Raw genomic sequence first — 21,901 nt, 5'->3', positions numbered from 1 at the left:
ATCCTAACTAGCACCTGGGATTTTTGATCCACCACATAGTTTTGGCATTAGAGAGGTAAATAAAAATGAGATTAATGATGTACAGCTGAAAAATTGGAAGAGCTTTAGAGAAGGGTAGGAGAGGGTGTTTGGCACCCTCCATACATTGTCTCCCTTAGTCCCCCACAGAGCTCCAAGAGGCAGGCATTGCCTTCATTCCACACACGGAGACTCAGCTTGGAGAGCATGGCGGGTGCTGTCATGCCCAGACCAGGTGTCCTCCCTGGGCAGAGGCACTGAGGCTCCTGTTTCAGGGAGTGTTGTCAGTTGATACCATTGAGTGGGTCCCTCTCCTGGACCCACCCCCAGCTGAGTTGCCTTGCTCAAAGCCATGTCCCCTCTCCATCCTTCCCCATGGGCAAACTCCCTCTGACCAGAGCTCCTATAGGATCCACTAAGGTCTCACAGCTTAAACTTGCCCCTTGGTGCACTCCTTTCCTCACTCTCAGATAGCTGCTGATCACCCCAGCACTCCTCAATACATGTCCATTGCACAGTCAGCAACAAGAAGTTAAGTGATATGCCCAAGGTGACACAGCCAGTCCAGCCCCGAGAAGTCAGAGGTCACTGGAGCCTATACTGTAGCTGGGTCATTCCTTACTCCAGGGGCTGCCTGTGTCTCCCATGATTTTATCCCTGGAGAAACACACTTTTTCCTCCCTTAACACCTTTGTACATGCTGTTCCTCACACTGGGCGAACTCCCTCTTTTCTCTTTCACGTACAGAAATCTTACCTCCCTCAGGGTTTAGGTCAAATTACTCTACCCTCCTCCCTCAAGAAGCCTGCCTGGGTTATGTAACTCTAAGCTCTCTGGATAGTTTAGCATTCCTAGTGGGCCTCCTGTGGTCTCCTTGTGGTACCACCCAGCTTGGGAAGAACCCATGGGAAGTTTGGAACCCTAGAGTTGGATGAGGGGAAAAAGGGGGTCTGAGATTTTTCTTTCTTGAGTATGATTCCTTTGATTTGTGTGCATGTTTCTAAGTTATTCCCAGAGAATTAGTTAATTATGTAAGGGAGTGGGAGCAGGTGGAAGAGGGCATGGGGGGATAAATGGTGATGGAAGGAGACTTGACTTGGGGTGGTGAACACATAATACAGTATGCAGATGATGTATTATAGAATTATATTCTTGAAACCCATATAATTTTATTCACCAATGTCACCAATAAAATCAATACAAAATAAATTTACAAAACTACATAATAGACTGTACTAGTGATTAATTTTTTAATCATTTTTTAATGTCCTATTTGAAGTATCTGCCACAGTGTTTCACATCAGTCCACATCAGTCATATTAAATAAGTGGCTCATAAGCAGCCTCTCTGTGATCACACTGTGACAGATGTAGGGGACACATTTCAAAGAAGGACATGATACTGCCTAGAAGACTACAGCCTGGTGTGGTCACAGGCTGGAGGAAAGTCACTGCCTTCCCAGTAGGGCCAGCAGCTCCTGAGGGCCTCAGAGGCCCAGTCTCCCCAGCTGTCTGCTGCAGGTTGGATGTTGCCCAGATTGGGCCAGAACTCTGTGCACAGCTTTCTCACTCATGCCATGGCCTATGTTGGGGGTTGAGAAGTTGCGACACAACAGGCAACTGAGCACAGAGGTCCTGAGTCAGATAGTCTGGATCAAATCTTGAATCTTAGCCAGCCTGCCTTGGGCAAGTCACTCCCACATTCCGCATTCCGCCCCTCCGTTTATCCTGCCTGGGTTATCACACTGAACTTGCAGGGGTGTTGTGGGGATGAAATGCATTAGTTAAATTAAAGCCTGTAGAGAGTCTGTGCTCATGAGATGGGAGCTTCGTTCCTGTCCCCTTCCTGCAGCCCTATCAGTCCACCCACAGAAGTCAGGGTCTGCGGGGCTGTAAAGAGGGCCTGGCAGGCCTGAGGCCAGGTCTTGGAGGGCTCCGTCTGCCAGTACTGGATCCATCCCACTGTCCTGCCGGGGTGGTATTCACAGCAGTGAGGCCCTGCCTCCAGCCTGAGGATGCTGAACACTGTGTTTTGGCAGCCCACCATATGGCAAGTCTGTTGGAGCGGCTCTTCCCAGGAGGAAATCCCTGCCCAAGAGTTCTTCAGAGGCACCCTGCCTAGATGACGGGCCCTAGGAGAAACTGCCGAGGGGCAAGCAGGGTGCTCCTCTGGTGGACAGGCAGATACCGCAGCCTCCACCTCCTGTTGGCCTTCTGCCGTCTTCCTTTCACCTTGTGGCCTTGCAAATTTCGCCAGCTGGCTTACTCTCCTGAACCTCAGCTTCCCCATCTGCAAATGGGCATTCAACCCCTACCTCCCAGGGCTACTGTGGAAGTGTCCAGCCCAGAGCAGGTATTCCAAAAAAAAAAACCAAACAAACAAAAAACAGTTGGGATTTCAGTTCCTTCCCCTTCGTGGAATCGAAGTCAAACAAATCAATGGCTTTTCAGGATTAGACACTGTTGAGGCCCTCCACTCTCTTTCCACTCACCCCCAAACCAAGCAGTTCCTCCCTCCTCACGTGTGGGCCCTGGGCAGCTGACAATGGGGAATGAGGCACAGCCTGTCTGAGGAGGGAACATGGTGTCTGGGTAGATGTGAGCTGCTTGCTACCTGCAGACACCTGAGGGGCAGCCACACTTACCTTTTCGAAGGGGCTCCATCCTCTCCAGGAAAAACATGTCAGACTTGAGTGCTGGAGCAGGGTAAACAAGATCCTTCTCTTTTTTCTCTTATGTGACACTCAGGGCCTCCGAGGCCTCTAACCTTGGCATAGCCTTAAAAATAAATCAATTAATGAAGTATTTGATTGCCAACATATATAAAAAAATGATATAACGGCCACTCATGTACATACTGTCCTGCTTAAGAAAGAATTAATGCAAATAAATCATACAGTGGAGGGCCCGTAAGCTGAGCCCCTCCTCCTCAGAGGTAAACCCTACTCTGAGTACTGTGTTTATTACGTCCTAACCACATATGTAAGAACCCCTGTACAATATTTAGTTTTGTTTTGTATGTTTCTAAGTCTTGTCATAAAGCAATATCATACAATGTGTAATCTATAACTTTTTTTCTTTGCTCCACCTTGTTTGTGAGTTTATTTTCATGCTTGTATAGGATTCCATGGTGTGAACAGACCACAGTTGATGTATCTAGCCTGCTATTGATGGACATTTAATTTGTCTCCAATTTTTGCTAATATAAACAATACTGTGATAAACATATTTACACAGGCTTTTCCCTCTCCCTAGAATTTTCCCCTTCCCCACTTTGGCTCTCCTTCAACTCCTATTCATCCATCAAAACCATCCTCTCAACTCTGCACCTGGAGCCGCAGGCTTGGCAGGGGGTCACGGGCTGCCCCACGCACAGGTGGTGCAGGGAGGCGGATGGATGGCCTTGGTGGGGCTGGGGTGTCAGGGTAGGGGAGGACGATGAGGATGAGGAAGGGCAAGAGGGCAGTACTTCAGGCAGAAAGGGTCCAGACTGCCTCCCATCTCCAGCGCCTCAGAGCCTGCCAAATGGAGGGTGAAAAAGAAAACAAGAAGACCAAGGGATTGGACACAGGGGACACAGATAAATGTCAGAGTGGAAGCCTGAAGAATCAGCAACTGTCTTCATTTTTTAATGACACCATAAGTCCCAGCAAAGATCATGACCTGAGGCAAGAGCATAGGCAGGACTAAGAGGAAAATACGTTTACCCTTTCTTTCTCTTCCGCTGTAAGTTCCCCCCAAATGCTTAAGTAGAAGAAAACCTTTTGTACTAGGTCCAAAGTGTGAGTGGGGATGGAATTCTTCCCAATCTACAGGCAGAAAAAGAAAGAATTTGCATACATAAAGTGAATGGGAGGAAGTGGTACTGGATTTTGGCCCTCAAGGGCTTCTCTTGGGACACCTAAGGGGAGGAGACACCTGAGAGCCTAGCTTGCCTCTCAGATAAAGACTGCCACACCCAGAGCAGGTAGCTCTCATTAAAAGCTGATGTCTCTAATCACTACCTTGAAGGAAACCTTACTCCGAAGTCCCCACACTGTGATTTAGCTATTATTCTACTGGAGTGAAAATCTACTCATGATATTGACAAGCTTATAATTTATCCTTACCACAAGTTTATGTATTAAAAAAGAACAATAACAAAAGGAAATCAGACTTAAAAAATGGACAACAACAACAACAACAACAACAACAACAAAATCCTCTCAGGCATCAGGCCATCAGGCCCAGAATCTTCCTTGTGACATTCTTCAAGATCAGCTGGAATCCCCGGAGGAACCACCAAGAGTGTGTGGTTCCCTGGGGAACCTTGGGGCTCCAGGCTACTTTTTCGGAGCAGACACAAACCTGACCATAGGACATTTATTCAGTCTATGTAAAGAAAGGATGCAGGGCGTTAGGACAGGATCGACGGTAGCCAAAGATCATAGACCCTGAGATTGTTACTGGCTTCAAAACCCAGAGCCTTGGTTTGCTCAAGTGTAAGAAAAGGTGATATGCCTATTTCTCAGCATTAGGAGATTCCAGTGTGTGGCCCAGGCCTGGCACAGAGTAAAAGTAAATATTCCAGTGTAAGTGAATGGTGGATACTTACAAAATAAAAAGAGGGACTAGCAGGCCGTTGCTCGCATGTCTGTCTTCTCCCATCTCCTCCCTACTGGATTGGAAGCCCCTGGGTTCCAGACAGGACCTAAATGTGCCCTGCAACAACAAGGAGTCAAAGGCAGGGTTATGTTACCATGTGACTCAGATGCAGTCTCTGTGGGCATTATTAAAACCTACCCTCACGAGAGCCAAAAATCTAGGAAAGGGGAGAAGGTATGCAGTCACCTGAAATGTACAGAATGAGTCAAACATTCCTGAGAGGCTATACTCACCTGACCCTGAGCTTCATCACAACCCTGAAGCAAAGGTTTATGACCCGTACTTTACCAATGGCCAAACTGAGATTCAAAGGGCTCAGGATATCATTTCTTCATTGGTATAAAACAAACAATCCTGTAACTTAGTAGCTTAAAACCAACAGGGCTTCGTGGGATGTCTTAATCTGTTCCATGTGACTTCTGCAGCAGATCCACTGGCGCATCCAAATAATCTCTGCAGTGGGCTGGAATGGCTGAAGACTGGCTGGACCTTTCTCTCCCCTGGGCCTTTCTCTCCACTTTCTCTACATGGTGATCCAGAATTTCAGGGGAGCAGAGGCAGCAGCTTCCCGGCCTTCTAGGGACTAGTCTGAAACAGGGACATCACCTTCACTGCAGTCCATGGTCAAAGCAAGTCACAGGGCCAGCCCAGATGGGAGTGAGGAGGAGAGGAAATAGACATCCACCTCTTTTTGAGAGACTAGCATGCAGGCGATTTACCCAACCCAGGGTCACCTGTCCTCAGGGAGCCAGTTGGTAAACCCAGGTCTGAGCCATCATTATCTCTGTTTCTCCTGTTCTGTGCCCTTCCTCCAGGCTTTTGTATATGCTGTGTGCTTAGCTGGAGACCCTTCTCTATCCCCACTTCACAGATTGGCCTAACTTCCACCACCCTATCCACCAGGAGACATTATTTTACCTGGGAGAGTTTCCAGAGCTCTGAAGTCCTCCTTCATATTCCCAGAACAACCTCTACTTCCTTTAATTTATATATAGATTTTTATTTATACATATAAATAAAAGGAAGTAGAGGCTGTGTGAGAGTGTGTGTGTGTGTGTGTGTGTGTGTATAAATTGATTGTGTTATTACAGTTGTCCCATTTTTTTCTCCCCTTTATTCCCTTCCACCCTACACCTCCCTAGCCCCCAGCAATCCCTCCTTTAGTTCATGTCCATGGTCGTATATATAAGCTCTTTGGCTTCTCCATTTCCTATACTATTCTATAGTATATACCTCCCCCTGTCTATTTTGTACCTACAATTTATGGCTCTTATTCCCTATACCTTTTCCTCCATTCTCCCCCCCCCACTCTCCTCTGATCTCCATTTCTGTAATTCTGTTCCTGTTCTAGTTGTTCGCTTAGTTTGTTTTTTTTTTTTAAGTTCAGTTGTTGATAGTTGTGAGTTTGTTGTCCTTTTACTGTTCATAGTTTTTGATTTTTTTTTTTAGATAAGTCCCTTTAAAATTTCATATAATAAGGACTTGATGATGATGAACTCCTTTAACTTGACCCTATCTGGGAAGCACTTTATTTGCCCTTCCATTTTAAATGATAGCTTTGCTGGATAGAGTCATCTTGGATGTAGGTTCTTGTCTTTCACAACTTTGAAAACTTCTTGCCTGCAAGGTGTCTTTTCAGAAATCAGCTGATAGTCTTATGGGAACTCCTTTGTAGTAACTGTCTCCTTTTCTCTTGTTGCTTTTAAGATTCTCTCCTTATCTTTAATCTTGGGTAAAGCAATTATGATGTGCCTTGGTGCGCGCTTCCTTGGCTCCAAATTCTTTGGGACTCTGAGCTTCCTGGATCTCTTGGAAGTCTATTTCCTTGGCCAGATTGGGGAAGTTCTCCTTCACTATTTTTTCAAATGAGTTTTCAATTCCTTGCTCTTTCTCTTCTCCTTCTTACACCTGTATGATTCAGATGTTTGGACGTTTAAAGTTGTCCTAGAGGATTCTAAGCCTCTCCTAATTTTTTTGAATTCTTGTTTCTTCATTCTGTTCTGGTTGAATGTTTATCTCTTCCTTCTGCTTCAGACCATTGATTTGAGTCCTGGTTTCCTTACCTTCACTCTTGGTTCCCTGTATATTTTTCTATATTTCACTTTGCATAGCCTTCACGTTTTCCTCCATTTTGCAACCATACTCAACCAATTCAGTGAGCACCCTGATTACCAGTGTTTTGAACTGTGCATCTGATAGATTGGCTATCTCTTCATGGCTTAGTTCTATTTCTGGATATTTGATCTGTTCTTTCATTTGGGCCATATTTCTTTGTTTCAGTGTGCCTGTTATGTTGTAAAGGGTGGAGCTTTAGGTAATCGCCAGGGCAAGGCAACCCAGGTCGCTGCGTTGTGATGCTCTATGTGGGGGAGGGGTCCGAGATGGAACGATGCCACTTGCTAGCCTCTCTGCCGGCTGTTGGTCACTTTCCCCACTACTCACAAGTAAATTGGGCCCTTTTGGTGCTAATTCCCAGGTGGGTGGGTTTGTGTACGTTCTAGGACCCTGTGAGTCTCTCCAACGAACTCCTCTGTGGGCTGGGAGTTTCTCCCGCTGCTGCAACCCCCACAGGTTTTTACCTCCAAAGGTTTTGAGCCTTTCTTTTCCCGCACTGGAAATCTGGATTGTGTGGTCTGTCTCACTCCCCAGCTGTTCCTCCCGGTTTATCCTTATGCAAACATGGGATCACCAACCACTGTCCTGCCTGGCCAGTCCTCTAGCTGCTGCTTTGCCATGCATCTTCTCTGCCCTGGCTGCGCATCTCCGTCCCTCCTACCAGTCTGGATGAATGTTTCTTCTTTAACTCCTTGGTTGTTGGACTTCCATACAGTTCAATTTTTCTGGCAGTTCTGGTTATTTTTTGTTTTTAAATTTGTTGTTGTCCTTCTTTTGGTTGTGTGAGGAGGCAAAGTGTATCTACATACACCTCTGTCTTGGCCGTAAGTCCCACAATAGTTTCTACTTCCTTAATCACACACACTGCACTGCCATTGTTGTGTACCCACTGGGCTCTTCTTTTAGAATGCAAGCTTGTACCCTAGTGCCCAGTGCCACACCTGGCACATGGCAGGGGTTCTGGGGGACGGAATCCAGTAAAGGGCAAGCTCTTTCCACGCTACCCAGAGTGCTTCTCATGTAAATGTCAGGGGCCCTGAGACAAGGATTAGTGTTCAGGATGTTTACTGGGAAGTTCCCCTGAGATTGACACCTGTGCAGTGATGAGAAGGAGACGGGAATGGACTGAGGGAGCCCCTGTCCTTCAACTGGTCCATGGGGAGTCCCGGGGCTGAAACAGCCTGTCGGCAGAGATGGCCAGACTTTTTACTCCTGCCTCAACAGTGGCTCTCTGCAGCAGAGGCAGTGTCTGAAGTTGCTGGTGGCTGAGAGCTGTCTCTCTGTGGCTAGTGCAACAATCCCTTCCTTGAAGGGGGACCCGAGTTGTGCATTTTCATTTTTCTCATGAGGCAGACAAGCTGTGGGGAGGTAGCAGTCCTTGAGAGCTGCTCAGGGTAAGCAGCTCGCCAGTTGTGGCTGGAGGGAGGGGAGCTGAGAGAACAGAACAAGGAACTGGGAATTCTTGGCCCAGGTCTCCATGGAACTTCATTTTGTTTGATTAACACTCAGGGACAGAACTTGAGTGTAGGTTATGGCTGTTTGACCTCCACTCCCTCCTAAATGACCCCCACTAGGATCCACACTTCTTCCAGACTGATCTTTCCTAAAGGCAAATCAGATATGCAACTCCTCTACTTAAAACACGCAGAATATAATCCCAGCTCCTTGAAGGGTCTGCTAGACCCTCTATGATCTGTCCTGCCCACCTCTCCCAACTCATTCACTAAGCTCTCCCTTTGGTCACCCAGCTCCAGGCATTCCTAAGTAGGTCTGCCTCAGGGCCTTGGCAATTACTGTTGCCTCTGCCTGGAACCACTTTCCCTCCAGATGTTCATAAAGATGCTTCCTCAGCTCAGTGCCACCTCCCCCAGGTGACTTTGGTTACTCACTTGATGCATTCCTTTTTTCATATTTATTCAACAAATACTAATAGAGCACTTACTGCATCGCAAGCACTTTCCTAGGCAGTCGGGATAACAGGGTGAGTTAGAGTCTTGGCCTTGCCCTATTGGAGTTTGCATTCTAGAAGGGAAGACAGTCAACACACAAGTAAAAATAAAAACACCACGATTCCAGAGTGTCAAGTGCTATCAGTAAGCAAGAGCAAGGTAAGAAGAGGGTGTCTGTGTCTTGGTCCCTGAAATCCAAGCTCAGAGTGGCCTCCCCTGAACCACGGTGCGGCTCTAGGGACCAGCCCTGCGCTTAGGGTCGGGGGCGGGGCCCGGAGGAGGCGTGTGAGGCCTTTGGAGCTGCGGTGAGGGTCCCTTGAGTCCCACCCTCAGGATCTTTGCGGGCGCAGTCCCCTCGAGCCAGAGTCCGGGAGGCGCAGTCGCTCCCGGGAAGAGCGCGCGGGTGCGGATTAGCCAGGTGCGGCGGCCAGGCCTGGCGGGAGGGTTCGGACGCAGCCCCGCCCCCTGGGCCGTCCATAAAGGCGCCCGGCTGGCCGGCAAGGCGATTCGGAGCGTGCTTTCAGGTGACTGTGCGAGGTAGGCGCGGCCTGCGTCCGGTTCTGCACGCTGGTCGTGGCGGGCTCGGAGCTCCAGCCATGCTGTTCTGGCACACGCAGCCCGAACACTACAACCAGCACAACTCCAGCAGTTACCTGCGGTAAGGGCCGCCCCGCCCCGCCTGGCCGAAGGGAGTGGGCTGGGGTCGCGGGCTGGGTAGGCGAGCGCGGCGCTGTCGGACGTCCGCTGTGGCTAGGGGAGCGTTGGGGTTCGGGGTTTCCAGAGCCGTCGTTGCGCTTCATTTCCTTGCTCTCGTGCCCTTTGCGGGGTTAGAAGATACAGCAGCCCAGAATTCCCCGTAGGGACGGACCGACGGATTGCGGTGTGAACGGGCGCGCGGTGCTGGGGCCCGGCTTGCAGAACCTGGTGCCCGGGAGGGCGCCTAACCTGAGGACTTTGGCAGGTTCGGGGCGCACACCTGTTGGCCTCAGCCAACTCAAGTGCGCCCTAGTTCCCCCTCTCCTTACCTCTGGCGTCTGTGTGTTGCCTCTCCCGCGGAAGTCTAGTAACCTGCTCTTTGCCCCTCTCAGCCCGGTCCCTCTCCGAGCCTCGTGCCCTTTCCAGTGTCCTTGGTCCCGCCGAGGGTTGAGTGAGTGGAGAGCGCTGACCAGCATCTCAGCCTCGCGGGTGCGGGGCCGGGGGCTCTTAGGGTCTAGTCGCTCCCTTCCTTCCAGGTGGTCTTGCGCACATCGGCCCGAGGCCCAGACGCCTCTTGCTCTTGATGGAAATCTTCTTCAGGGATTTCACTTGTGCTCTTCAGAGGGAAAAATAAGTCCTGCCTCTGTGTAAAGTTCTCTTTTATCCCAGAAAGGAAGTTGGACCCCGTTAGCGTCCATCTCTGACGGATTGTTTGCCACTGTTCTGTAAGCTGGCCGGGTACGAATGGGCAGTCATTTCACTTTTTGAACTCGCCTGAACCAGCTTTAGCCTGTCTTTAAGTTCCATCTTAGTCACAGCTTATGAAATGTGCCCAATTTAACCCAAACGGCATTTGGTACGGGCTCAGAGAAAGGGAGTTGTGAGGCCGAGGGAGTCTCTGGCACTGACAGCCCCAAAGTGAGAGTTGCGGGGAGTGTATTTTTCTCCAAGAAGTTCCCACCCAGATTTAGCAGTACGTGTTATTTGCTTTTTTTCTTTAAACAGCTTCTTAGAAAATTTATTTTCATTAACAGTTCACGTTATTTGTAAATCCTGGCTTCCGATAGGTATTTTGTCCAGTAGTTCACCTTGAAGACATCTCCCATCCACAAGGCAAAGGAACAATTGAGTTGGTGTATCTGTTGTTTCTTATTCATTGCCAGAATCAAAGGAGATAGCCGATGTCTAGGGTCTTAATTAAGGACCGGTGGCCTCCCCGATGATATCACCAGAGGGAAGCTGCTCTGGGGGATGTCCGGAGCTCACAGGGCAGATGTTAATCCCTGGCAGAAGATAGTGTCCACTCACTTACAGAAAATGCTACCACATATTTATTACATTGCATGATGCAGTTTTAAGTGTAATTTTGTCTAAGTTTTAGTTTGTGGCCATGAAGTGTGTGGCATACCTTAAAATGATTTTGAAGGTGACCTTGAATGGAGGGTGAGTGTATTTAAAACTTCCTGGATCCCTAAAATGACATTCCTTTAGGGAATAATTCCCCTTGCATGGAAGGTGTCTCTGCTGCTGAGGTGGAAATTTGTTTGTGGAATACCTGAGATACGTTTTAGGATTTTGGTATTGTACTGGAGGGGGAGGGGAGGGGAGGGGAGGGAGTTGGGGTGAAAAGTGCCATAATGCCATATTGGTTTCTGGGATCATTTTGGGCCCATGGATGAAGAAGCATTCGGTCCACACCCCCCAGCCCCTTTTTATTTCACTTAGAAGCTAGGGTTTTCACCTGGTAGAAGTTGACCTCAATGAAGGCCAGTTGGGGGGGGGCGGTCAGCAAATATGCCCATGTGCCCCCAACTCTAGCGTGAGGGTCTTGTCCTCTTCCTTGGTTTTTATATTTTATTTTTGGTTGCCTCCTCATGAAGAACATTTGCAAGTTGTTTGACCTTACGAGGGTGGTGGCCTGTACAAAACTCCCTTCTTCGCCTTTTCTGTTTGGTGTTCTCATGACTTTTATTCCTTGGCAAATAAGGATGCCAGGCTTGAAACAAGTTACTGTTGAGTGATGGTTCTTACCCTGCACCCCCCGCCCTTTTTTTTTTTTTTTTTTTTTTTTTTTTTTTTTTTAGATTTAAATGGAGCAGCCAGCCCATGGGTATTAACCTAACATGGTCTGGGCAAACATGAAATTATGTGACCCCCAGGTGAGCAGGTCCGCCTGCTTCTCCCCTTTTCCTGCATAACCACTGGGGCTGGGCGTGTGTCTCAGTCCGGTAAAAGGAAGGTGCCATGTGGGGAGAGTCAACCTAGCACTGCTCTCTGGTCTTTGGGCCATGGACCGTGGCAGGGAAGGTGCACTCACAGGAGGTTTTTCAGGTGTGCTCCGAGCCTGGCTTTTCCTTCTGAGAATTGGTTAGACATTGTTGGGGTGTGTGCTGAGTTTGTGTTTTAGAGACATTCGTTTATTGTGTTGTATTAGGAACAGATTGTACCAGTGACTCTGCTGTTTATACAGTGAAGTGGGGTCAGTGAATCTGATTCATAACCCTGGACATACAGAAGGAGGAGGGTTATCAAGATAAGGGCACTGGCACTTCTTTGGCACCTGTTTTTGTGCTGCTCATAATTTAGAGGTCTTAAACAAGTTTCTCCTGCCTACAGGTCATTCATGTTCTCAGGGATTTCTTTTTTCTTTGCAAAGGCATTTAAAAATACATCTAGAAACACGTTCTCCAGGCATGGGCTGATGTGAGGCTGGTGTTTTTTTTTTTTTGGATATGGCAGAGAGGTTTCTTCAGAGGTGGAGGAAAAGAATCTGAGCATCTAACCATTTTCCATTTGGTTAAGAAAACAATTGAAACCAATGTCCTTGTTGTTTTGCATTTTGGAGATATTATTATGACCCTTATCATAGGGATTATGGGTCAGCTGTCCTTTTTATTTTTAGAGGGGTGGGGGATTCCTCAGTCTGAGTGAGTGAAGCAGTTTCTGTATTTGCATAGCTTACAAAGCTGCAAGGACAGAGTTGTATTTTTCTGAGAAGTGGCCAATAAATAGAATAATTTATTTAAACAATTAAAATATTTGCCCTGGCTGTGTGGCTTGGTTGATTGGAGCGTTGTCCTGTACACCAAAAGGTCGCAGGTTTGTTTCCAGGTCTGGGCACGTATCTGGTTGCGGGTTCGATCCCTAGTTGTGGCCTGTATGGGAGGCAACCAGTTGATGTTGTGCTCTCATATCGATGTTTCTCTCTCTCGTTCTCTCTTCCCTCCCCTCTCTCTAAAATCAAATAAACATATCCTTGGGTAAGGATTAAAAAAATAAGTAAATGAAAAAAAAATTAAAATATTTGTTCAGAGTCTTATTTTAAAAGCAAGATTTTATGTCTGTCTTATGGATGGAAACCATATGGTATCTAAAGTTCGCTCCATTGCTCTTAGTCCCATTGTCACAGAGAATATTTCTACACTTTGCATGTTAGGTGAGTTTGCATTTTGATCTCATTAATGATCTGATTGACTAAATCTCTTGAGGGACATTGAGAGAAAGTGGAATCACCACAGATTAGTTTGCGCGCTCTGAAAGTGTTTGTGATGTGAGGTGTGGGAATCTGACCTAACGCGCTGCCATGTGCTTTGCTGTGCTTCCTGCCCTTGGTGACTGTGGTCTTTATCCACTGCTCCCAACTTGGCTCTGTCTTTGCAAATGGACTCTTGGGGCTCTGCTCCTGACTGCTCCCTCTTTGTGTTGCAGTGATGTGCTTGCTCTGCCCATCTTCAAGCAGGAGGAGCCCCAGCTGTCCCCTGAGAATGAAGCCCGCCTGCCACCTCTGCAGTATGTGCTGTGTGCTGCCACATCTCCAGCTGTGAAGCTGCATGAAGAGACACTGACCTACCTCAACCAAGGTAGTGGCCAGAGCACTGGGCCAGGGCAGAACCCGGGGGCTGGGGAGAACCACCCCACACCAGAAGGAAGGGGAAATTGACCTGAATCACCTATGTGGGTTTTATCATTTGTCACAGTAGGGGAGGACGGGACCAGGAAGGAGGCTGTGATGTCAGGTGGATTCCATTTCCTAGCTGTGAGACTTCACTGAGCCTCAGTGTTTTCATCTGAAAAATGGACACATCAACTCTGCTGTTACTCAGGCCAAATATGGATAACATTTTTGGTACAGGCCCTCCACATAGCAGATGCTCAGTGATTGCCATTGTTATAATTGCTGTTTACTGTGACCACAACTGATGTCTTTTCCTGAACGTAGATTAAGCACATTTAGTGTACCGGGTCTCTCGCTGTTCTGGAGCTGCACCCATGGTGCTGGGAAGGCGGTACCTGTCCTAACGCAGCATGGGGGCTGGATTCCGCACGTGCCAGATAGATGTCATTTGTGGTGATGGGAACACAGTATCTCACTGTGTACTGAGAGAAGTGGCATGGGCTCTGGAGTTTAAATTCCAACATTAGCATTTCGTAGGTCTGTGACTTTGAGCTGCATTTTCTTTCTCTCTGAGCCTCAGTGTTTTTGTGTGCAAAACTGGAAGTTTAATTTGGTGGCATTTAAAACAGTGAAGGTAGGTGAAGTGCTTGAGATGATACTGGCTTTTTGATTTCTGAACCCCTTCATCAGGAACTATGTATCAGTGTCCTGATGGATGGCATTTTTGTAGTTTCTCTGTGATTATGTGTATGTGTTATTGCATTTCCTTCCTGAGTCACCTCATAGACACCCCGGCATCAAGTGGATTAATTGCCCCTCAGTTTTAAATGGGAAGAGCAGCCCTGACTGGTGTGGCTCAGTGGGTTCAGCATCATCCCACAAACCAAAAGGTCACTGATTTGATTCCTGGTCAGGGCACATGCCTGGGTTGTGGGCCAGGTGCCCCATTCGGGGCGTGCGGTTGTGAGCATGAGGCAGGCAACCAATGGATGCTTCTCTCTCACATCGATGTTTCTCCATCCCTTCCTTTCAGTCTAAAAAATAAGTAACATCTTTTAAAATAAATATTAATAAGTAAATAAATAGGAAGAGCAGAGGAGCAGGGGAACATAGCAGTTTCTGTAGGGCTGCACCGACTTGCAGGGGAACTGCAGTGTGCAAGTGGTTTGTTTTTACACACAGGCTGCCTCCTTTCTGTAGAACTTTGACTCCTCAATTTGGGAAGCCAGCTAAGGGTGGAAGTTCAGCCTGATCATCATGCTTTCCTCTAACTGCTGAACTTGCTACCTTCTGGGCTAGAGAATTAAATTAGCAGGTGCTTTTGGGTGGAAACAGCTCTCTCCCATGGTTGACATGGCTCAGTGGGAGGGTTTGCTTATTCCTGTGATAGTTCTGTCGCCTCAGTAAGTTGCCATGCCAAGCGGTATGGCACCTGGCTCAAGTCCTGAGATGTGCGCTCCATCTGCCAAGTCTGGTGGCCATTGATGGCGGGTGATGTAGCCATGTGGAAGGTACCTCTGTGCGTCTGGGCTTGTTTGTGGAGGGGCTTTAGCCATTTTCTTTTCTCTTTCACTGAAGGTCAACTGCTACCATCCTGTTGTGTTGAGCAGTTGCTTCTCTCTTGCCTAAATGTAGCATGAAGAAATTGGATGATATTTGTGGAACATTTCATCAAGGCGGTTCTTATTCCGGGCCCCATTTCTGTGGTATGAGAAGTGAGTGGTCCAAGGTGCTGCTAGACCATGTTGCTGGGGACACATGCCTCCTTGGTCCTCTTAAGGCCTTTGACTGCCTCCCCTACTTTCCCTCCACCCCTCCTGCCTTTAACCAGTAAACTTTAGACAGTGTTTTGCAGTCAACATACCAGGTCTTTTTAAAAGAGTTTATCCTTTGCTCAGTATAGGTTAAGTTAAAAGAGTGGGAGAAAGAGTTGCCCTATGGTCTTACTGTCTTGTGTTAATATGGTATATTTACTTTAGATATTTTTAAGCTACATTTTCCTGATAATTAAAACAATGCATGTTCATTTGAATTTTTTGGATGATTTAGAAAACTATAAGAAGGATAATCAAAAGAAAAATAAAATCAAAATCTCTACTTTTACCTGAGAATCACTGCTAACCTTGTTTCCATATATTTGTATATACGTCTTTTACAATTATGATCATGTTACAGACATAATCCTGTTTTCTCAATTTCCTGTATTTGTGAACTTTTCTCATGTCATTAAAAATGCTTTGAGAACTTAATTTTTTTTAATGGCTGCATAGTATTACATTTTACAGTCATTACTTATCCAGTTTCACAATATATATATACTATGTTTTCAGTTGTTATCTTTGTGTGAAATGTTATTTATTTATTTTTAGATACATAACTTAGAAGTAGGATTAGAATTACTGAATCAGAGTGTTTGAATAAGGCTTTTGATACATTTACCAAATTGCCTTCTTAGGATAGTGCACCAATTTACATGCTGGCCAACAGAGTACATTTCACTATTACTCTGTATTGGACATTGATTAGTGAAACATAGAATTTAATTTTAAAGTAGCATTTCTATCATTGCTAATATGGTTGAATATTTAAAACATTTTTTGATCTTTTTTATTTCTCCATCAATTTTGTTCATGTCCTTTGCACATTTTCCTATCAGGATGTTAATATCTTACCAATGGTAAGAGCACACCATATATGAAGGACGTCAAACTTTTAGCTGCTGTACATTGCAAACATTTTTCCTGGTTGCAGGCCATTTAACTATATTATTGTGTGATAATGATGTTTACGGTGTGGGATATATGTCATGATTTTTTGTGAGTGTTTAGAAATTTATTTTAAGTGTCTATTGTCAACTTTTTGTCTTTTAAAATGGTTTTTATGTTATGCTTAGGATGGTTGCCTACCCCAAATCAGTTTAGTAGTTTCCTAAATTTTATTTAATTGTTTTTAAATTTTAACATTTAAGTACAGTTGGAATTTTTTTGAACTTAATAATTCATTATTTGACGATATTTTGAATTATTAAAATATAAAATGTTTTTCTCCCAGCTTTCACAGTAAGATTTATGTTATGTTGGATTTGGAATTTATGATGTGATGTAAAGTTCGTTTATTTTTCTAAAAAAGATAACCTACTTACTAGTTATTGCCTCGTTTATCCTTTTCTTATGGGTTTAAAATGCCACTTATAAAACATTTAAAAAACCATATTCTAAACTGTTAGTTTAGAAACAGGCCCTTGTATAAATATTTGTCCTGTACCTCTGAGATTAATTGAATTCTCATTGGAAATAAATATTTCCCTATTTGGGAGTAGAAGTTCCTTTCAAAATTCTTCTTAGCCAGTCTCAATTATTCTTATAGATGGATTTTATAATTATTTAAACTTCCTTCTATGTCCTTTTTATTTTTACATTTATGAGATCATAGGCTTTGTAAAATTGTTTCTTGTTTTTATTAAATAATCTTGTGATAACATTTTCTGTCATTATTAAAGCCTCTTAAACATTATATACTATGCCTGCATATTATTTTACTATTTCCTTGTGTTATTTATAACAATACTGTCATAACTGCTGGAAGAAAATATACAGTGTGATTATTATAGTGCCTGTCCCCCAAAATAGCATGGAAGCTCTATGAAGGCAGATTGTGTGTGTGTGTGTGTGTGTGTGTACGTGTATATGTATATGTATATGTATATATGTTGTATATGTATATGTATATATGTATATATATGTATATATGTGTGTGTATATATATAGTTGGACAGATTATATCCCCATCTCTAAACTTGGTACCTTTATTATAGGTGTTTAATGAATATTCAGAAAATTAAAGTTAGATGTGATTTGCACTGGCTGGTGTAACTCAGTGGATTGAGTGCCGTTCTGCAAAGCAAAACATCACAGGCTCAATTCCTGGTCGGGCCCGTGCCTGAGTTGCAGGCCAGGTTCCCAGTTGGGGGCGCGAGAGGCAACCAGTTAGTGTATTTGTCACACATCAATGTTTCTCTCCCTCTCCTTCTCCCTCCCTTCCCATCTCTCTAAAATACATAAATAAAATCTTTTAAAAAATAAAATTAGGTATGATTTATTTTATTCCATTTTATTTCTTTTTGTTGCTATTATCAGTATACCGACTGGATATCTTTTTGAGCATACCTTATTTAAAGTAGCCTATACTTCTGTGTCATATGACATAGGCACTGATTCAATTAAAAGATAGCTTTGCCACATCAGCCACAATTTTTTTGGTAAATTGAAAAGTTTGCTATTTAGCAATTAATTTTTACTGCCCTGGCTCTGTGATGTTGCACTCTTTCTGTGGGGCCATCCCATGTCATTTTCCTTGTAATGATGTCTTGAAAGTTCTCTGAAGACATGGAAATGAAGCTGTACCTGTAAATCAAAAAGTCATTTAAACCATTGGATGCCCATTTCTCAGTGTGGTGTCAAACCAATGCCCTGACCTCATGTGGCTTGGGCAGGGAGTATTAGACACGGATTTCCTATCACCAAGCCCAATGGCTAATTTTGGATATGGTGAAAATGGTTTGAAAAACAAATATGTTGCCCTGATTGGTGTGGCCCTGTGGGTTGAACATCGTCCTGCAAACTGAAAAGTTGCCAGTTTGACTCCCAGTCAGGGCATATGCCTGGGTTGCAAGACAGGTCCCTGGTTGGTGGCGTGCAAGAAGCAACTGATTGATGTTTCTGTTGCACATCACATTGATGTTTTTCTCTCTCTCTCTCCCTTCCTTCCCCTCTCTCTAAAAATGAGTGAATAAAATCTTAAAAAGGAAAAAAGAAAAGAAAAACAAAGTATGTCCTCTTTCTTTGAAATGGGATCCTGAAGAAGAGGGGTGGACAATTGTTGAATGTAGGTCTGAAAACTTTTAGATCACCTTTGTCAGTGGCCAGAGGTCACAGTGGACCAATCTTCCGTGAAGGCAGGCTGGAGTCAGAGGGAAGGGATGAAGTGGGTTGTGAGGGAGGAGTCATGGAGAATAGAGGAAAGAACCCTAGGCAATCTGTAGTAAATTCTGGCTTTGAGGTAAGACACAACTGTGCAAGAATGGCTTGTTTTGGAGAAAGCTTTGGTATATCCTACCAAAGCAACTTCTTGAATCTTAAACATCGTCATGAATTTCTGTAGGACTCTTACTTTCATTTATTCATGAATAAAACTTCCTGTTCTTTGGAAGCAGTGGGTGATTCAGTAAGAAGAGAGAAAAGCCATGTGCAAAGGCAGGAATGGGTTGGGGGATGGGGGGGCGGTGATGCAGTTAAGTCCACTGTTTGTCCAAAGAATCTGAAGTAGGTCAGGATGACTAGGATTTGGAACATGAGGAGTGTGAATAAAATGGATGGAGAGGTAGACCAGATGGCCAAGATCTCCAATTTCCTTGCTGACATTGAACTATTGCTGGACAGCTACTTGAGTCAATTAACCACTCAGTTTCTCCAATTTTCATCTGTATAATGGAGGAAAGAAAATTCCTACAAAGTAGGTGCTACTATTTGGATTAAGTGAGTAAATATATGCAGGGTACTGAAAATGGTGTCTGGCACATAGTAAGCATTGACACATTAGCCAACATTAATAATAAAGCAGACACATATTTACCCTAGTCCTATTTTGGAAGTTAACAAGGTCATCAGCTTGGGACTTTGAAATTTTTCACTATTTTATCATTTTCCTAATTCAAAGATTAACACAGGATTAGCTCTAGAACTAAGAATTACACATCTTAGAATTCAAAGGTAGTATCTTTCAGTCAGATAACAGGGAGGAAGGCCTACTGAACTTTTCTATTTGTTTTTTATTCACTGTATAATCAGATAATAGACATAACCTGGAGATGTACCCTGTGCACGGTGCTAAAATACCACCTTTAAAACTGTGATTACAAAGAACAATGGACTCCTAACTGATGTGAGCTTTTGTGTCAAGGATTGCTTTACGTGGGCACCTCACAAACTTCAGGGTGATACTTTGTTTAGCCCTTTAGAATTTGCATAACACTTTTTGATATTCTCTCAAATTATGCTCCTAAAATATATTATGTATTCCCATTTTACAGATGGCAGGCTGGGTGAGGGGCAGTCACGTTCCCCTCCCATATCACATAGTCAGGCTAGCCCGGGCAGTGGCTGAGCTGTGATGTGGGAGTTCTGGAAGAGGAGACACCCGTTTTCTGGCCGCTTTTTGTAGGATTGCCTACTGGCAGATTTCTAGACTGAGCACTTCCGTGAGGGGTGCAGCTCTGAGGTAATCTGTAAGAAAACTTGCAGGGAGGAGCACCTTGAAGGCATGGAAGGGGAAGAAAATACCCTCTTGAACATCAAAAAAACATAATCTGTTTCTCCTACCCCACTCCCACCCTTTAGTCTCTCCACCCACAGTGACCTGAGGGAATGGCTACAGAGATAAGAGACCCTGTGGGGAAGTCCTGTCTTCCCTGTTCCTAGAACCTAGACAGAATGGCAGCACTTTTCTTATTTTTAGTTCTAAACCAGCTTCTGCTTTGGGAAAATCACTTAATCTTTAGAAGCCTCTGTTTATCTGGAATTGGGATGGTTTCATTTTGTGTGTTGCCTTGAGAGTTAAGTGAATAATGAATGTCTGGCAAATAGTAAGTACATAGTTGTTTTCCCTTCTCCTTGATTATATCAGTGACTCTGAATTTAAGGAATGAGACAGAGGATGAGTTACTCTGTTCTTTCTCCGTACCTGAAATTTTCTTTCCAGATTAATTTTTAGCCTGAATTTTGGGATATAAATTGAGTAAATCAAATAACCCTTAAATATTACTTTTTAAAAATGCTTTCTCCTTTATTGTTTTTTCCAGAGTATAAAGTAGCACATACTTATTATAAAACAAAATAGCCAAATAGTACATAAATTTGTACTCTAGAAAGCCTCTCGTCAACTCACTTCTGAGATTTTTTTCTTAGTCATATATTAACCCATATGTGTCTAATTGTATAGTCGTATGTTAACCTACATATATCTGATTTTATATAGACACCCATATGTAGATACTTGTAGAAATGTGTGTGCCTCTTTTTAAGAGAAATGGGAAAAAGCAACTTGCTTTTTTTATTGTTCAATGAAATATCCTCAAAGTCTTTCCAGTGGGTATGTTACAAAAATAAACCAAAGCCAATCCTTACTGGTAACATTATGACCCATTGTATGGATGTTACAGAACTTACTCTCCTGAGGAACATGGGGCTTGTTTCTACTCTTTCATAATTACACTTACCACTCTAGTGAGCATCTTTGTACCCATAACATTGTGCTTAAGCAGGAGTGAAAATCTCTGTAGGGTAAATTTCTAGAAATAGAATTGCCAGCACAACATCTTGATAGATATTGCCCTGTAAAACAGTTGTACTGATTTGTACTTCTATAAACAATAACTGTATGAATAATTGTTTATTTCCTCCTCCCTTACTATCTATCCCCTGCCTCTACCACACCTGGAATACAAACTTCTTAAAGGCAGAGACCTTGACTGTCTTGTTCACTGCTTGTCCTGCACAGTGTCTGGCATATATAACTTATTTGAATGAATGAAGAATGTCTATTTTTCTATACCTTTGCCAATATTCTTCAACCATTGGTCTTTAGTGGGGAAAGTATAAAATAGCCCTGTTTTAGTTTTTCATTTCCTCAATTTTGTTGAGTATATTTTATATTTTATTGGTTATTTCTATTCCTTTTGCCTTCCATGTGATTTTTCCATTTTTCAAATAAGATTTTCATCCTTATTTATTTGTAAGAGCTCTTTGCATATTTGGGCTAATGTGTTAGAAATATTTTTCCACACTTTTATTTATGTCATTCATTTTTTGTTTATTTGTTTGCCTGCTTTTTTCTTTTACATAATACAAATTTTTATAATTTTTTATGTAATCATATTTATTGGATTTTTACCTTAATTTTTTTGTGTTGCATATCCCGTTTAGAAAAAGCCTTCTTCATTTTAGGATTTTAATAATACCTATTTCTGAAAGAGTTTTTTTCCAGTCTTTGACACTTTAGGATGAGGTAGGAATCTCTGTTACTCTATTACTTCCCACATTGTCCAATAATAACTTACTGAATATAGAGGCTTCACGTAGTATAACTGCAGTGATAAAAAGCCCAAGGTACATCCTTACGTAGACCCATGAAAGATATGCAGCCTGCATTGTTAAATTAAAAACAATTTTTTTTCCTTGTTGGTAACACCGATTTGGATGACAGTATTAATTATTCTTTTTCAGGAACTGGGTGGCAGATCAAAAGTCAGGAATTTTGGAGTTGGGTATATCCAGGTTCCAACTCCATTCTTTCCCAAGTTACTGAACCTGTCACCTCGTGGTTTTTGGGGTTTTTTTTTTTGTTTGTTTTTTGTTTTTTTGTAAAATAGACATAACAGCCACTTGAGGTCTTGTCTTGATAATTAACTATGATATTTGTTTTGTTTGGTTTGTTTGTGCCATACAAAGATACTTTATTTTGGCTACACAACATTTAGAAACGCTTACTCTGCAAAGATTTTTATAAACTGCATCACAGAGGTTAAAAGG

The 21,901-nt window shown here is 43.8% G+C and overlaps 1 protein-coding gene across 1 annotated transcript in view; it reads left to right on the top strand.

Moving 5' to 3' along the window:
* Nucleotides 1–9,246: 9,246 nt before the first annotated feature.
* Nucleotides 9,247–21,901, top strand: part of TFCP2L1 (transcription factor CP2 like 1) — a 54,479-nt gene continuing 41,824 nt past the window's right edge. Inside the window, exons 1-2 of the mRNA XM_054574942.1 lie at nucleotides 9,247–9,383; nucleotides 13,130–13,281. Coding sequence (XP_054430917.1) covers nucleotides 9,322–9,383; nucleotides 13,130–13,281 — 214 coding nt within the window. The 5' untranslated portion in view covers nucleotides 9,247–9,321. The remainder of the gene's footprint in view (nucleotides 9,384–13,129; nucleotides 13,282–21,901) is intronic.

The sequence above is a fragment of the Pteronotus mesoamericanus genome, unplaced genomic scaffold, assembly GCF_021234165.1.
Source record: "Pteronotus mesoamericanus isolate MK-2021 breed Mesoamerican mustached bat unplaced genomic scaffold, CSHL_Meso_final contig_27, whole genome shotgun sequence".
Lineage (NCBI taxonomy): Eukaryota > Metazoa > Chordata > Mammalia > Chiroptera > Mormoopidae > Pteronotus > Pteronotus mesoamericanus.
This window is presented reverse-complemented; position numbering and strand designations above follow the sequence as displayed.